At 43.0% G+C, this 18,083-nt stretch overlaps 1 protein-coding gene across 2 annotated transcripts; it reads left to right on the forward strand.

Annotated features, from left to right (window-relative positions):
• The first annotated feature begins 390 nt into the window (after positions 1-390).
• On the forward strand, positions 391-17,465 carry DERL1 (derlin 1). Of its 2 annotated transcripts, XM_080339432.1 has the most exons (8): positions 391-728; positions 2,540-2,651; positions 5,909-5,973; positions 8,671-8,697; positions 10,898-10,993; positions 11,683-11,735; positions 12,893-13,003; positions 14,767-17,465. In XM_080339432.1, the coding sequence occupies exons 1-8, from the start codon at positions 576-578 to the stop codon at positions 14,903-14,905; spliced, it is 756 nt and encodes a 251-aa protein (XP_080195558.1). In that variant the 5' UTR covers positions 391-575; the 3' UTR covers positions 14,906-17,465. The 2 variants fall into 2 exon arrangements, with proteins under 2 accessions (XP_080195558.1, XP_080195559.1); XM_080339433.1 differs by lacking the exons at positions 12,893-13,003; positions 14,767-17,465 and adding an exon at positions 12,655-12,761.
• The last annotated feature ends 618 nt before the right edge of the window (positions 17,466-18,083 follow it).

The raw sequence follows: 18,083 nt of genomic DNA on the forward strand, positions 1-18,083 counted from the left end.
TGGAATCGGCGGCCCCGGGGCCTGCCGGGAGATGTAGTTTTCCTGGGGGTCGCCACTAAAGCGACGGGGCGGGAACAGAGGAGCGGAGAGCGACCAGAGAAGGTTTATAAATGAAGTAGTTCATAAATACAGTGGTTCATAGATAAAGAGGTTCATAAATAAAGTGGAGGCCACGTCTTATAAAAAAATATGGTTTTATAAAATACTGCCGCGTCCTATGGGGCAAATAGCCTAATGCAGTAGGACACTTAATGCGGATTTTCAGGCCTAGCGTCGGTTCGCTGGTGTCACCGAGGCGCTCACGTCCCGGGCCGGCTGCAGCGGGTCGCTCCCCGTTCGAGGCGGGACTTCCGGCGCTGCCGTTGTCCCGGTAGCTGAAGGGGCGGGGCCGGAAGCGGCGGCTCGGCCGAATTCGGCGGCGCCACGTCTGTGTGGGGGCTCCCCTCCCTGCCCGGGGCGGCGGCGGTGGGAGCGGCGGTGGGAGCGGCGGGCGGAGCGCGGCCGGACTCTCGCCTCTCCCTCAGCGGCCGGTTGGTAGCGAGGCCTCGGCGGCGGCCGGGCGCGGCGCCGGTGACATGTCGGACCTGGGGGACTGGTTCCGGAGCATCCCGCTGATCACCCGCTACTGGTTCGCCGGCTCCATCGCGCTGCCGCTCATCGGCAAGCTGGGCCTCGTCAGCCCCGTCTACCTCTTCCTCTGGCCCGACGCCTTCATCAACCGCTTCCAGGTACGGGCCGAACTACCGCCCCCAGCGAGCCCTGCGGCTCCCGGCTGTAAACGAGCCGGGCCGGGGCGCGCTCGGCTTTCTAGGGGCTGGAGTGAGCGGGGCTGGGGGTGCGGGCGGGGCCTGGCGCCCTCCTCGGCCGCTTGGGAGGGAACCACACACCGAGCCGGCCCTTGGGAGCGGCCCCGCTCACCGACAGCGGGGAGCCGGTTCTGCCTGCCTACATAAGGCCTGTGGGCTGGGCCCCGGGGGTAGCGGGTGTGCTGCCCCCGCCAAGGTGACACAAGCGGCGGTGTCTGGCGCTGCCGGGACCCCTGGGGGAGCCAAGGAGGGCTGTGGCCCTTGGCAGCTCCTGTGCCTCGGGTTGTGTCTCATTCTGGTGCCTCATTTTTCAGGAGTTGTTTTTCTGGAGAGTGTTCTGGCTGGTGCTGGTTGTTGTGCCCAAGTGCTCTGTACCCATACACCTGTGGCTGTGACTTAGGTGACTTGCCCGGCCTCTGTTGTGAGGTTGTTGCACCAGGGGAGGTTTAGATTGGATATTAGGAAAAATTTCTTCACAAAAAGGGTTGTCAGGCATTGGGACAGGTTGCCCAGGGAAGTGGTGGAGTCACCATCCCTGGAGGCGTTTAAAAGATGTGTAGATGAGGTTCTTAGGGACATGGTTTAGTGCCAGGGTTTGGTTATGGTTAGACTCTATGATCTTAAAGGTCTTTTCCAACCAAAATTATTCCATGTTTCTATTGTGTGGGCCTGACTTTGGGAACAGGGGTTACAAGCAGGTATGTGACTGTCCTACACCGCACATGGCTCTGGAGATGTTAAGATAGAGCTAGAGAAGTGGATGCATTTTTTGCAGCTTCATAGTGTTTCTTGCTTGGAATCTGAAAATTCTGTTTGGGATTGTCAACTTCAGTGCGTAGATGGTTGACATAAACCAACATCTGAAGTCCAGAGGTTTCAGATGCACATTAGCTGTATCAAAACTGGTACAAACTGGACATAGTCTTTTTCCTTGCACTGGGAGGTGACAGGTTCAGTGTTTTGGTATGCAGGTGTGTGGGAGGAAAGTGAAAGAAGAGGGAAGATCCCAACCTTAAAATGTCTATTATTTGTTCTCATTTTTTGCCTCAGCAAAAAAGACTGAGTGCAAAAAAAGGTAGCTCTACCTGTAGTTTGTTTCATGTATTGTCCCCAAGATTTTGTAGCTTAAATGACTGATTTTATTCTTAGTTCTGTTATTTTTTTTTCTCGAATGGTGATGCTCAGGATCTCAGTGATCTGTTTGGAAATGCTGCTGATTAAAGAGCTTATTCATAAATGGCCAGACATTTTCTGTCCCTGCTATGTGCTGCCGTGCAGCTGGCTGTCCCCGATATTGATAACTGGGAGACTTTCTAAAGCAGGTGCAAAATGCTCACAGCAGTACATTCTGTCTGAAATGGTACATGAAGGACCATTGTGTGAATTCCTTGGCATCTGTACAACAGGTGAGAATGGATTCTGTATGGCTGTACCCTTTTAAAACAGGGGAGTATCCTTGCAAGTGTGTCCCTTTTACACTGCAGTAAAGACTCAGTACTGTGAAGATGTGATGGAAGCAATCTGGGAAGTTGTGGGTGATTTCTGTTGTAATCTTAGTAGCTTTGCTTATCAGATTAAGAAACAAAACAGAACTGTGAAGGCTGCTGAAGCCTTCTGAAGCCTTTCTTCCTTGATTTTGTGAATAATAGTGAATGAAAACAAAAAACCTATGCATATGAGTTCATTCTACAGTATATATTGATAAATACATCTTTTTCTTTTGATCTGGACAGATCTGGCGACCGATAACTGCAACTTTCTTCTTCCCAGTGGGACCTGGAACAGGATTTCTCTACTTGGTGAATTTGTATTTCTTGTATCAATACTCATCACGATTAGAAACAGGTATGTTATCCATGAAATTTTATGTACATGGCTAACTCTGCCTGGAGTCGACAGAGACTAAGTATTGTCAGATTGAACTGTTGGGAGTGTTTGTTGTGATGGGGTTGTGGCTAATTCAGGCAGAATCGTGAGAAAGATGGCTCATTTCTGTGCCCACTTGCGTTGGTCAATGGGAAACTGCTCTGAAAACTGATTTTCTGTGAGTTGCTCCTTCCCTTTGTCAGGGAGCCTGTTCACTTGGGATCTGAACGTGTTGCTTCTTCCAGTGGGAGGGCTTGGTGTTTTCTTTCAGTTGTTGGATTTCAGGAAATGAGGGAGAGAGACTAAAAGATGACATTACTTCTGTTTTCTTGTGCCTGATGGCTTTTAACACAGAAGGATGATAGAGCATATGTAGTAGTGGTATATCAGTCCAGAGAAAATAAGTGCCAGTTTTTCCTCTCTTTAAAAGGCAATGATGCTTACCTGTGTTATTCTATCAGTTATGCTGACTTGAGAGATACTTTGTCCAGGTGATATTTACCCCTCCATCAAATAGAAATGTGAAAAAGTTAAGGAACTAGTTGGATTTTCAGCTGTGGGGGAAAAACTAAGAGCAGAAGAAAGGAGATCAGATAATGGATCATATCTCTCAAAAAAGGTGTTGTTACTTCAAAACTGGTTTTATTTTGCATTGCACAGTTCATTAAAGCTAGACAAAAATTGTTTCAGTTGAAATAAATAATTAAAGTGTTTGCAAAGCCAAGCTCCTCCTGAAAGCCAAGAATGTCAGTGTAGTTCTAATGGAGTCTTAGAACTCATCATGTAAGTGGAAATGCGTTGTCCCACGACAGAGAAGAGGTCCCCAGTAAACCTGTCATCCAGAGTGTTATGGAATCCCTTTTAAGTCATAAGAAGAATAGCAGTCAAAGGGAGGAGTGGTACCAGATCGTATTTGATTGTTTTCTTACTCAAAGCAGTAGTTCAATAGCTAGAAACAGTTCCTCTTTCTCTTTGAGTCTTTCTGTAGTAGATTATGGACGCAGGGAGTGCTGGTAGTTATAACATTCTACTGTGTAAAGTTATGTTTAGTAAGAGTTCCTGATTAATATTTGCAAATTTGAAGACATCACTGCTTGTACGTGAACTTACAGAACCCTCCAGTTGTCTATGCTGTGGCAGAAGTCTCATGGAAGGAAGTCAATTCTTTCAGCAGTAAATTTACATTTCTGCTGTATAACACATCTGGATTTTGAACCTGGGAAGTCAGCTGTGGTGTTGTTTGAATCAATGCGCTTCTTCTATAGTACAGTCATTTTTTTCTGGGTATAAATGAAGTTTTTGGTTAGGTCCTTCCTCTTTATGAAAAAAAGCTTGAATCCTTCTGGAAGTGGGAGCTGTGGAAGTGACTGTTAATATGTTCACAGGCAGAAATCAGCATAGGTCTGTGAAACTGCAGAAGTGAAACTTCGGTTCTCAGGGTTGTGTGTGGTTTTTGAGCATACACTGGTGTTCCACACAAGCTTCAAATTTAGCTGTCAGCAACATACATAGGGGTTTGTGCTGTGCATGTGCTTTCCTAACAAGCAGACCTCTGGCTTCCTGAAGAAAAGCAGGTTGATGAGTTTTTCTTTGCTTCTGTTGAAGAACACCACAACAAATAGGAACAAGAAAAGCAGAATACATAGAGTTCACTCCTTCGCAGACTGAATGATGAGGTTCTGAGTCTGCAGCTCTTCTCCGATGACTGGACTGTACCCTGGTTCCTACTGAAGGAGACAGTGGGTAGAGCTCACCTTGTCCCTGTGCTGAGCTTTTCGGCACTCTGTAGCTCAGTTTTCTTAGATATTACTGGAAAGTCAACTTAAATGGTTTGTCTAATATTCTTTTTCGTAATCTCTTAGATAACGAGAAGTGAAAAACTTTAAGGAAATAATATTTGCTTTGATTTCTTCCTATTCTGGAGGAATTCCTGTGCTGGAGTTTCTACAGGGTTAGTCAGCTTCCTCTCATTATTTGTTTCTATTTGTTGTGTGGCAACAGTAAGGATAAAACTCCAGTTTCTATCCTTCTCAAACTTTAAGACTTTCCAAAAGATCTTTTCAGGCTTTTTGTTTTCCTCATCATGTAACTTGCATGGCTGAACTTAACTAATAAACTGAAAATGATTAAAATATTTTGGTTTAGATAGGCTGAGTTACTTTAGTTATTCAAAAAAGCTAATGCTTACAAATATTTCTCTTTCTTTAAATTTTTGGGGACATGTAAAATAGTTGTAGGAAGCCAAACAGTGCTAACATCAAGCTGTGTCCTTCTTTCTAGGCATGTTTAATTTTTAGCATGGAATTCAGTTTGGTGGTGGTGTGCTGTGATTGTCACTGTGGGGTCTGGGGCTGCTTCAGCAGAATTCTCAGGTGCCTGCGTGGAGCAACATGAAAGTTGAGACAAGTCTTGCTCAAATAGCGAGGTCTGTGCCAGCCTTTTACCACAGTGTGCAGGAGCGAGAGCTGATGATTTTCATGTTTGCAAGGAGTTGTTAGGGGTTTTGTTTTGTTTTATTTTAACCCTTCTATCTCTGGTCTCAAAGTCAACTGGACATCTAAAGATAATTTCATTTAGTGTGACCCACAGGGAGTGTTACTCCATTGTTTTGTTTCTGCTGTTCTGAAAAAAAATTGACACGTTTAAAATGGGAAATGAGGCCAACAGTTAAGCTTAGATGAAGAAACAGAATGTACTGCATGTGTATACCCTCCTTGTCATCTATGCTAATTTTTCTGGAGTGTAAAAACTGTGGTATCTCTTGCATCTGACTAGATGATACAAAGAGGATGCAATTTGCCTAAGTACGGGCTGGTTCCACATGACTCGATCATTGAACTTTGTGCCTCTGCTGTGTATTTCCTTACTGTGTGCTTCTGCCTGGCAGCTTCATATGACGGATGGGCTCCAACTTCATTTTGAAATCTTGTGAATTTAAAACCACTTATCTTCAGAATTAAAGTGTGGGTTTTTTTCAGTAGAGCTGTGGTGAGTGCACTTAATGCAATAGGCTGAATGATTTGTTTTGGTTTGTTTTTTCTTTTTCTGGTCCTGTAGGTTGTTCTATTATAAGGCCTTTTAAAATTTAAAAAATAAAAATCATAAACCGTAGACTATTTGTAAGGAAACTGTTATTAATTGAGCTTTTCTTAGATTCCTAAAAGTTAAAAAAAAAAAAAATCTTAATTTCTTACCGAAATTTCAGTGCATTTCTTAACAATGTTTTTTATTTACAGGGGCTTTTGATGGAAGGCCAGCAGATTACATGTTTATGCTCCTGTTTAACTGGATCTGCATTGTTGTATCCTTCTGCTCATCATCAAACTTTTAGAATATTTTGGTCATTCTATTTCTGTCTAAAATATGTTTAAAGACCATGTTTTGGCAACTTAACAGTTTTAAAGTATAGCAAATGTTCACAGGTGAGTTTTTAATCTTCCTGGAAAGGTAGTGAGTGGCTTGCAGGGGGAATATAAACAAGTGTGCTAATAGTATGTAATCTGGGGACTAGAGTTCTGCTTATGTAAAGCTCAGTTCATCCTCTTTGAGCCTCCATGGTGTTTGCTGTGTTGCCTCACTTGGTCCTTTTTGTGGATTGGTAGAGGGGCTGAGAGTGAATTTCATGCGTTTAAGCTGCCATGTGCAAATAGGTCTGATGTCTGCCATTCCCTGAGCTGGAAATTCAGGTACCTCATGGCGAGATCATTTACCTGCTGGGTATGAGTTGGCTGAGTCTGTGAGAGCAGCGTTGCAACACCTGCACTGAGCCACCTTCCTGAAGGAGCTGGGCTTGTCAGTTTGGGAATGTCGGGAAACAGCTTTTCCATGAGCTGGGCTGTTCTGCCTGAGTTTTGTTTCAGGTCTCAGATACAAAACTGGGAGGAGCTGTTGATAGACCTGGTAGTTGTGGTACCATTCAGAGGGATCTTTAGAGGCTGGAGAAATGTGCTGGTCAGAAATCTCTTGAAACTTGGCAAACGAATGTGCAGAGTTGTGCCCCTGGGCAGGAGCAGCCTCAGGCACCAGGACAGGCTGGGGAATGACAGTCTGCAAAGCATCTTGGCAGAAAAGACTCTGGGGTTCCTGCTGGACCCCAAGTTGACCATGAGCCTGCAATGTGCCATTGTGGCAAAGGTGGTCACCAGCCTCCTGGGCTCTGTTAGGCAGAGCGTTGCCAACAGGTTGAGGGAGGTGATGACTCCTCTGTGCTCAGCCCTTGTGAAACAGATGGGGGGCTGTGTCCAGCTCCAGGTTACCAAGTACAGGAGAGACATAGGACATACTGGGACATAGGACATAGAACCTTCAAAGCTCATCTAGTCCAACCCCCCTGCAATGAGCAGGGACATCTTCACCCAGATCAGGTTGCTCAGAGCCCCATCCAGCGTGGCCTGGGATGTCTCCAGGGATGGGGCATCTACCACCTCTCTGGGCAACCTGGGCCAGTGTTTCACAACCCTCATCATAAAAAAATGCCTCCTCATGTCCAACCTGAATCTCCCCTGTTTTAGTTTAAAATCATTACCCCTTGTCCTCTTGTAACACACCCTGCTAAAAAGTCTGTCCCCATCTTTCTTATAGGCCACTTTTAAGTCCTGAAAGGCTGCAATAAGGTCTCCCTGGAGCCTTCTCTTCTCCAGGCTGATCAGCCCCAACTCTCTCAGCCTGTCCTCACAGCAGAGCTGTTCCAGCCCTCTGATCACTTCTGTGGCTCCTCTGGCCCCTCTCCAACAGGTCCATGTCTTTTGCTATACTGAGGGCTCCAGAGCTGGACACTGTGTCCGTGTGGATAAGTACCTGATGGGGAAGGGAGTAAAGCAAATGGAGCCCAACATCTCTCAGTGGTGCTCAGTGCTGGGACAAGAGAGAACAGGCACAAAATGAAGCACAGAAAATTCCATTTATATATAAGGGCTGTCAAACACTGGCATGCGTTGCTGAGAGGGGTTGTGGAACCTCCATCATTGGAGATGGTCCCATTCTGTCTGTGCTGTTGCTGTCTCCCTGTAGCAATTTGTGATGGCACAGCGTGTGGAAAAAAGGGAGTGGTGACACCAGCGTGAACCAGATACAGCTCGGAGACCTAGTATGTAGAAATGCTCTCTCCTTTATCAATAGATGAACCATCTCTAGTCACATTCCACTGTATGGAGGGAATTGCTCTTCCTGCCAGTCCTGTTGAGCCACAGCAGTACCCAGGCAAACATCATGGGTTTAACTCTGTTGTTCAGAAAACCATCAGCTTCTTTGTGGTTGCAGGCAGCTGGCTGTGAGCGATTAGATGAATCTGATAGTAACTTGGCTTTCAAAGTGGTTGTTTCACAGCTTCCAGTTGCTTTTTCCCTATATGATGTAAGGAGCAAGCTGGATGCCTGATCTGGGAAGATGCTTGGTGCCGTTTTATACGCATTGGTGAACTGTTAAAAGCATTCTCATCATAGTGAACTTCTTCAGCAACTGTTTCTACTCAGAAGTTACTACATCCAGCAGATCCTTTGGGTTCCAAGGTGGGAGAGTAGCATTAATGAAATTATTTCTTTTCTATGACTCAGTGGCAATATATTGATTTTTTTTTTCTTTATTTCTTTTAATGGTCTGGTATTTCTTTAGTTAGAAAACCAACATTTTAGTCTTCGAAAGACTAATGAAAGAATCCAGCTCTTAATGCTGCAACGTACCTTTATGCAAGGACTGACTGAGTTTATAGTTAGACAGTTTCATGACAGCAGGTCAGTGCATCAATGAGCCCTCGGGGTAATGACTTGAGCTGGTAGCTTGAAAGGCTACTGAAAAGCAATTATTGAAATGAAGTGCCTGAGTCTCTAGATCATTGGAGGTTTTTCGGTTTTCCAGTGATTAACTTAATACTACACAAAAATTCTGGTTTTAATTTTAAACATTAAAGGCCTTTGCATGTGTGTTCAGTGTGTGCAAAGCTGCTTTTTGTCATTCTAGTCCGTCAGGTTTTGCTGCGTTTTCCTTAATGGTGCAATGACAGATAACTGGCTTGGCAATGGACATGCAGGTAAGCACGGTGCAGTTTCTTAAATAATAATCTTATGGAATTTTCTGACTACTTACTGACTTTATAGAGAGCATTATTGACATAACTTCAGAACATAGTGAAGCTGGGCTAGCTTAGTTGATATCAAAATGGACTGCTGTGCATGTATTGTTAGTTTTTTAGTTCAGGTCAGCCTCAGCTAGTGACACAAGCCTGTATCCGACTGTGCCATTCCTAATTTAGGGAGTCAAGGAGAGGAAATTGGTTCTTTGTGCAGTCAAGAAGCATTCAGCCTTTTACTAAAATGGACACAAGATGTCACCTATGCACTGTTTCCTCTAATGAATGTGGATCTGTAGTCTTACTTTTTTAATCTAAAAATGATTCTTGGGTTCATTAATCTTCTCAAATTCAGTGTGCCTTTTAAAGAACCAGTTTCGGTGATGTAGTTCTTTTGACCCCAAATATTAAGGAGGGAAATGAGGGAGTGTTTCTTAGAGACAACAAAGTATCAGATAACTGCGTGTCTTTAGCCTGCCTATGCTTTTCTCATGTTATTCTCTCCGTCACCCAAAGCCTGCATCAATATCTCAAATATTGTGTACCATATTATCTTAACATTTATTAGATCACTTACCAGGCTCCTCTGGCAGGCAAAAACAGCAATCATGCATCTCTAGTCAGGACTGAGGTCTGTTAAGGGCTGTCCGTAACTTCGCACTTAAACTTTCTTTGCTGTGGGGAAGACCACAAAGTTCTTCAAAAGCATGCTGAAGTCACCCAGACCATGTATGAATTTTAGACTGATTGTATTGATTTCTGTCTTTTTTAAAAAGGTATTTAAGATAGTTTTATATCTGCATACAAAGCATTGCTCAAAAGAGAATCCGTTGTTTGAGGTACAAATGTGTTTTTCTTAGTAATAAGGTGTTTTAGCTTGTGTTGAGTGGCCTGCTTGAAAGTGAGAAGATAGAGGAGGATAGCTGAGCCTCGCTTCCCATGTCAAATACTTTCAGAAATTAGATGTTACTTTATTTTTCTAGTAAAATAAAAGTGTTTTTAATAGACACCCTGAGGTGCTTGTGTGACAAGTCAGACAGCTGGTGCACGGGAGGGCTCGGAGTGCCAGTGCGTCAGCTTTATCGTGGAACCTGTTCAATAGCGGCACCCTCGAAGTGGGGAGTTTTAACCTCTCTTGCAAACACACAAACTGGTTTGTAGAGTTAAACCAGTTTGTGGAAGTGTTACTGGCGGAGTCTGCCTTCAGTTCAGAAATCAGCAGTTGGCTAAAATAGTGTTTTATATTTGTTTCACTAGAAATAGACCAGTCAGCTAATACACAGTCACAGTGAGGAGGTGTTTGAAAGTCTCACCTTCTGGCATGGAATATGGGTTAATTCCGAGCTCTACTGAGGTGGCTTTGCCAGGGCTGGCAGCAGTCCTCTGAGACACTGATGTGCTCATGCACCTTCCTGCTGTGGTGCTCTGAGGAGGATGTAGCGGGCAATTTGATGGAGTAACATTTAGATTGATAGAATCATAGAATAGTTTGGGTTGGAAGGGACCTTCAAAGCTCATCTAGTCCAACCCCCTGCAGTGAGCAGGGACATGTTCACCCAGATTGGGTTGCTCAAAGCCCTGTCCAGCCTGGCCTTGAATGTCTCTGGGGATGGGGCATCTACCACCTCTCTGGGCAACCTGGGCCAGTGCTTCACTACCCTCCTAAAAAATTTCTTCCTCATGTGTAGGCTGAATCTCCCCTCCTTTAGGTTAAAACCATCACCCCTTGTCCTGTGTTAACAGGCCCTGCTAAAAACTCTGTCCTCATCTTTCGTATAGGATCCTTTTCAATACTGAAAGGCCCTGGATTGTGAATGGGAATGGTTGTGACACAAACACATCACTGTGCCGCAGAGTCCTGCTGAGCAGCTGGGGAGAGGGGAGATGGCCACAGCTGCTCTGTCACTCAGTGCAGGTTGGAGCCCTTTGCTTTGACATGGTCGTGCAAAAGAGAATGACCAAGTGGGTTCTCCTGTGTAGCTTTCCCAATAGCTTTTGAACTGGTGGCAAAGATTATGGGGCAATCTGTAAAGATTTTGCTGATGGGTCGTGCTTACAAGTAATTTTTGAAGCATACAGCTCCTGATGCCTCTTTAAGTTTCTCAAGTTTCTGTGAAAGTGATGGTAACTTTTTGCCCTTTTTTTTTTTTAAACATTGCAGTTGCTGATGATTCCACTCATCATGTCAGTACTTTACGTGTGGGCCCAGCTGAACAGAGAGATGATTGTATCGTTTTGGCTTGGAACAAGATTTAAGGTATGTCAGACAGGATATTGGAAAGATTTCTGCCCAGAAGATGCACATGACAGGGGTGGCAAAATATAAATATTTTCTCTTATTAAAGATGTCCTGTGCTTTCACATAGCTATATACTCCTTGGGATGCAGCAAAGACATATTTCTGTATGGTCTTCCATATGCTGTCACGCAGTGTGGCTTTACTGAAAAGATGCCCTGACAACTGAAATTCATTGATCTGAAAAGAGGAAAAAACACCTGATAAATATTAACCTGGATAAAAGCTGAATGTAGCAACACTGTAGAGAGAAAACGTTGATAAATTGTTCTTTCCTGTGCGACCTCATCTGTGCGACCTTCTGCCAGATCTTGCAGTGAGAACTCTTTTGAACATTATTTCCAGACCTTTTCAAAATCAGAAGTGTTAGGACTTTGTTTCAGATGTAAGTATGCTGCGGAACATAGAGTGCAAAAGAAGCATCTACTTATAATGTTTAAATGGATGTTATTTGTCTAAAAATTTGTTACTGATTGCTCGCTTTGGGGTATCCTACCTTGTTAGGTAGCAACTGCATAAGTTAATATATCAGGATTTGTGGAATGCCAAAACTGAAATAATAATGATTATTAGTGCAGTGGGAAGTTGAGCAGATTTGTGTTCTTAATTTGTACTTAGAACTTCTCTGTCTCCATTGCCTTCCTTTTTAGGCCTGTTACCTTCCGTGGGTCATTCTGGTATTCAACTACATCATCGGTGGATCGTATGTATTTATTTAATTAGCAAATCTGAAGTTATAAAAGCTTTTATGGCTATTGAACTTACCGCTGAATTCAGAAGGAACATTAAAATAAGTCTTAAAGTTAAGTAATCTGGCTGATAATGCTCAGTCATTTAAGATAAAAGCAAAGAGGAGATGTGTGTGTGAGAACTAGATAATGTAGGTGTGGGCAAAGTAATAAGAATTTGGTTTATTTCCTAGTAAATCTATGCTTTAGGCTTTTCCTTACCTAAAGAGCAATGCACAGTAAAGAAAGATGTCATCCTGTATGACCACCTGTCATGACTGGTGGTAAGATCAAATTTAGCTTGACTCTGATAGTGCTGCTGCTTCTTTCCCTCACAATCTTGCCCAATGTCATGCATTTTTCCACTTGCGAAACAAGGGAAAATGGCAAAAGCGATCCCACAGAGTGATGTATTAGCGCTGGCTGAATTCACTGGTCTGTCTTGCATTTCTTTGAGTGAACTCCGTGATGCAGAAATCCCCTCTGTGCACAGTCTTCCCCACCAGTGCCCTGCATTGGTTGGGGCCTCTTGGTGCCGCTATAACACAGATACTGACAGTAACAAGTTATGGGGTTGATTTATAGAAGGAGGAGATAGTACAGCAAAACTAAATTCCCTTTCCTGGCTCTGCCTCCCACTGACTCATCTGTCACTTGGGAAAACTGCTTGCTGTTTGATACCTACTGTTTCTATGCATGATGGAAGATACTCAAGGGCCTCCATTCAACAGTGTTTGTTGCAAAATTGGGAGCAAACCAGTTCAGTACAGCAGGAGTCACGTTGTCCAGTGAAAACAGCAGTAACTTCTCAAGCTCTGCAGACTATTATTTTAGACACTAATAACTGTACGGTCTAATTCCCTGATGTAAACAAGTATATAATTGCATTTTCAGTGCAGGCTGTAGAGAAGGCTTGGAAGGGAGGGCGGAACTGCCGGTTGATGTGTTGGCACTGAAGGCTGGTGCTTCGAAAGAAGTGACTGCAAAATGCTGAGAGAAGGGAAATTGTCTGCGGTTCACGGCCTTGGCAATGCCCGTGGCAGGTGAACAGCAGTAGCTGCCAGCACATGGGCACTTGTTTATTTTCAGAGAAGACAGCATGCCAAACAATTCTTTTTCTTTTGCCTTGCAGAGTCATCAATGAGCTGATAGGAAATCTGGTTGGACACCTGTATTTCTTCTTAATGTTTAAATATCCAATGGATTTGGGAGGAAGGAATTTTCTGTCCACACCTCAGTTCCTGTAAGTTGGCTTTATTCTTTACTTCACTGCTTATTTGGTCCAATTTTCTGCATTGTTCGGCAGACAAATATTTGCTGGGATTGTAAGGTGTAAAATACTTTGCTGAATCAACCTGCTTCAGACTGTCACATTGACTGTGCTGCTGAGTCATCAGAAATGTTGAGTTTCTTGTAAGTGGCCCATGTGAAATTCTCTGTAACTCTGATGGATGGCTTGTGTCCTTTACCCACTCTTAAGAATGAGAGTCATAGTTCTGCTAGTGAATTGAACTGCAGTAAAGAGAACTCAATAACAATTATCAGATGGTATTAAAAAGATTGTTTTCTCCTGTTGTTTGTTTTTCAACGTATCATTACAGTAGCTGCCAGTTCAGCAACCTGTAACAATAATAGGAGTCAGCTGCAGATTTGTTCAGGGCTATCACGTGTGCTGCTTTGCAGTCAGTACCAGTAACCTCGACTGAGACCGCGGGTCTTGGCTTCTGAAATACTTTTTCTTGCAATTTATTAATTGTTTTGGTATTGAAATTCTACGATCAGAAGCCAAAGTTTGTATCATCAGTTGCCTTTTTCCTAATTCTTTTGGGCTGTAAATATTTTCTTTTCTCTACCAAAGTTTAGTTGGCAACTCAATTAACTCCTTTTATAGCATAAACTTTGTAATTCAACTTTGAATCTTTAAATTAAGTTGTACTTCATGTACAAGTTCTAATGAGTAGGGAAGTATTATGTTCTACTTTTATGTTTGGAAGCCTTTCTGGTAAACCTGATTTTCCATAAAAGACTAGAAGACAAAAATATTGTTTTAAAATGTCGTTCAAGGTAATAACAGAGCTGAAACTGCTCTCAGTCTTGTTGATTATGTGCAATTTTCCTGATTCCTCATATGTATATTTAATTTTTCTCTGTATTGGAGGAGCAGGAACAGAAGTATTACAAACATCTCTAAAAAGGGATAAATTCTGCCTTCGCACTGTAATGTTTTCTTAAAAAAAGAAAGATGCTGTGATGAATTACAGGTATCCTTAATAAAATAATGAAGAATCTTTTCTATACAGAATCATTATTCTTTTAGAGAGGAATCTCATTTTTATGTCTGGGCCTCAGATTTTCGTGGTCAAATTCAGCAAGAGTTTTGCTGGGTGTAACTTGTAGAGCTGAAATGACTCTGCATTGATGGCATCCCTTGCAAAATGCATAAGCTGTCTTTTAGATCACTCTAGGTTGGATTATAAGGTCTTAAAGCTCTGATTTGCTTGAGCTTGATTTCAGACAAGCTATTCGCTCGAGCCTGTATCCCTCAATCTCTTTGGTCCCCGGTTCCTCAGCAGCATTTAAATGCAGAGCAGCGAGATGGCTGGATGCTGTGATAACAGGAGCTTTATAACTATTGAGAGATGCTCAAAGTGATTTGGATTTTTAAATATTATTTTTCCAGGAGAAAAGGGAGAGAAGTGAGGGGAACTCAGTTCGTATCACAGCATTTATTCTCAACAATACGGCTCCTGTTATCATCTGTTTTTTTCCCTGTGTTTGGACTGTTGTATATAACCATATCCCAGAGATGGAAGTTCCCCAGAATTCCCATTACTCAATGTGCCGAGGGCTTAGATTTGGAAAGAATTCTGTGAAGTACTGCTGGGAAAGCCAGTTGTATTGAAAAGTCTGGCAGCTAAAAGGAAGTGCATGGAAAAGTAGTCTGGCATTTACCCCCAAGGTACAGATGTTTATCAAACTCTCTCCTTCTCTCCTGGCTTGTCCCAGGTACCGCTGGCTGCCAAATAGGAGAGGAGGAGTGTCGGGGTTTGGTGTCCCACCTGCCAGCATGAGAAGAGCTGCAGAAGAACAGCGGGGTGGTGGAAGACACAACTGGGGCCAAGGTTTCCGGCTGGGTGACCAGTGAAGAACTCCTGCCCTTGGAAAAGAGCAACTCTGTGCTTTTAATTGGATGTAGGACCGACCCTTCCTGCTGCAGAGCATGCTTAAGAACTGAGCTCTCTGTAGTACTGTTGAATTTAACTGATTAGAAAGAACTTTTCTGCTTCAAGAGAAAATTAAAAACTCCAGAAGGGAAAAATGTAGATCTTGCTCCAGGTTAGCCAGTAGTGTCCAATTTGATTCTGCCATTAAAAAAAGCCTTCTCTATACAGTATTGTCTGTCTGTCGCAGTGGGCATCCATTATGCCGCCTTGTTCCGTGATGTGATGGAACAAGCTACTGGTTTCTGTCTCACCTGGTACGTTAAAAGCTTTGTTGACCGTGGTAAGGTAAGAATTCAGTGTGAGACGGATGGATCAAGCTAAGCCCAAAGTTAGGAAGCTGACTTTTTCCATAACTGTGCTTAAGTCCCAAGGTCTTTGGAAACATTATTTGATATCTCTCTGCTGCACTCATAAAGCAAAGGGCAGATGTTTAATTTCCATTATTAAGCTATGTTTTGACAGGAGCTTTTTCTTGCCATGCAGCATTTGTCCTCCCTACTACAGCATGGGATGGGCAAGACTGAGGATAAGAGGGTTTTAATTTGAAATGGCAATAACAGATACTTACAGAATTGAAATCTCTGGACTTGTCATGCCGTATTACAAGGCTTACTCTGATAAAGCTGAAGTTGTCTGGCTTGGGGTTTGTTTGTTTGTTTGTTTCCCCCCAAGATCTGTGAATTCTTGTCTTCAAGGTTTCTATTTTGATTGCAAAATTGGGTAGCACAAATACTACTTAAACTAGCAAATATAAGATATCATTGTGATTAATGTAAAGGATACTGACTGCAGCATTGTTTGTTAACTGATCTTCGTCTTTCTCTTAAAAGCTTTAAGATGTCAAGGAATCAAAGCTGGAAATAAACTTTTCCAGGATCAAGATACAATAGACCAGATTGCTTTACTACAGGACTCTTTCATTGTCAAATAAGAAATTATATACAGTTTGTTAGTATCTGTACGTTTTTGGTAAAACTTTTTTGAGACAGAGAAGGAAATGATTCCGTACAGTAGTTTTCCTCGTACTGGGTTCCCGTGGGCAGAGCACAGGGCTAAGATGTGGGAAGCTGTAACGCTACTGACTCACCGCACGGACTTGAGCAAACTTCTTATCTCAGTTTTCCCAGCTGTCAGGAGGATTCATACTTGTTTCATAGCACTTCTCAAAGGTATAATAGCTGTCCCCAACTCCCCTAGGTGGGAGCTGCTAGCGAGCGAGGTGAGGCTTAGGCCACATAAATGAAAACACTTAAGCTAGGAACGCAATTACTCTAGGCTTAACCAAGGATTCTAAGTTGGAATATAGTTGCTCCCTTTTCATTTTATAGTTGGAGGAAGAAGAGCACCATCACTAGGATGAGATTTGAGTCTTTGAATTACCCTTTAGCTTTTATCTATCTTTTTACTGGGTAGATAGGGCACAGAAGGCTGCCCTGCCCCAGCTTAGGTATCTCAGGTATATCTAGAAGTAGATGAAGTGAATCTGGGCAAAGCATTTTTATTACTACTTTGTTTCTTCACTAAACCTGGGTTCTGAAGGTTTAAAACTTGTAAATACTACATGATGTGAAACTTTGGGGGGAAAATAAGCAGTCAGACTGGAAGTTTTCAGCTGGCTTGCTTGAAAAAGACACGTGCTCCATTTCTTCACTGCAACTCAATTTTGTCCATCTGGCTTGCGGAAAAATGTAGAAAACTGGTTATGATCATATTGCGTGTTTAGGTTTTACAAGAACTTGAGTTCAGAAATCACCTGCCATTTTTGTCCAGTGATGAGTTTTAAAGATGCTCTTGTCTTTTTTGTATAAAATGGTAGGTAGAAAAGAGGACTGCAGTGCTGTAAATACTAATCTGTCATTGACCGACAGCTGTTCTTTGATGCAAACTTGAAAAGTCTGAGAACCATCATTTTTATAGGAGTCAGGATGCAGCTGGTCTTTTTAGTCATAGTAATATCGCTGTCTCCAAAGCGTTTGTCTTCATTTTGAGCCAGGACCTAACTGTTAAGTGAAGATGCAATAGTTTGCGACTCAGCTAAATCCTCGGCACACTCAAACTGCAGCACGTTTTGCACAGAAGGCCAGGAGGAAGGTTTGGATGGGAGGAAGGGTGGCAGAAGTCATTGTCCTGGCCCACTGCACTGTGCTGGTCTTGCTTTCTAGTCCATCCTCCTCCTCTAAATTAAGAGGAAAAGGTTTGCAAGAAGAGACTTCTGATAAGTCTTGATTAGCTTGTGAACTGCTTCAAGTCAATTTACTTTGGTTTATGAAAAATTCACTTCAGAATTCCATATTACGAGCTCAGTTTGTTCATTTTTCACTTGTTGCTTGACTTGAAGCACTGTTTGTCCTCCAGTGTACACTGACAATGGCAGTCTCGTGTTAAATGGGTACCTCGTTTCTTATTTTGTACAGATAATTTCCCTTTTTGTAATCAATTTTTTTTTTGTTGGCAAAGTTTTAAATTAAAGTTTTAATCTCTGTTACTGTCTCTGTTTTGCTAAATCATATTTCAGCTTAAGACAAGCCTTGTGGTCTGCACATCTCTGGGGAATGTCTGACAGCTGCACTGTGACGCCACCTCCTGCTGTTGATAAAAGTACTCAAGAAAATGACCTGCTTTTGGGTGGGAGGCTTGTCTTCTCTCTTGGGTTGCAAAATTGTGAAGGCATTGACTTTGTCTCTGTTTATCTCTGAGTCTGTGTCCTTCCTGGGCTATTACCATTTTACAGCTTTTCTTTTCTATGCTCGATTCATTCTTTACTGCCCTATGGGAGGAAGTATCCCTCTGCTCACCCTCGAACTTTGTGGGAGTGATAGAGATCACTTACTTTTCCCAGGGTAAGCTTGGTGTTCTGCAATACTGTCTCTGTCCAGCCAGATGTGCACAGCTGTCAGAATTCCTTACCTCAGCTGATTTGGAGACACACTGAGCATCCTCTGGATGACTCTTCCGCTCCTCATCGTTCATGTGACTGCACTTTTCCTGGTTGATACCACAGAGGCACCAAAGATCACAGATGTGGTGCCTAAGGCACCATGTGAATTTGTTGTGCTCCTCAAAGTGGAAAGTCTTGGTCCATACTAAGTGCACCAGGCA

The sequence above is a fragment of the Nesoenas mayeri genome (genome assembly GCF_963082525.1).
Source record: "Nesoenas mayeri genome assembly, chromosome: 2".
Classification (NCBI taxonomy): Eukaryota; Metazoa; Chordata; class Aves; order Columbiformes; family Columbidae; genus Nesoenas; species Nesoenas mayeri.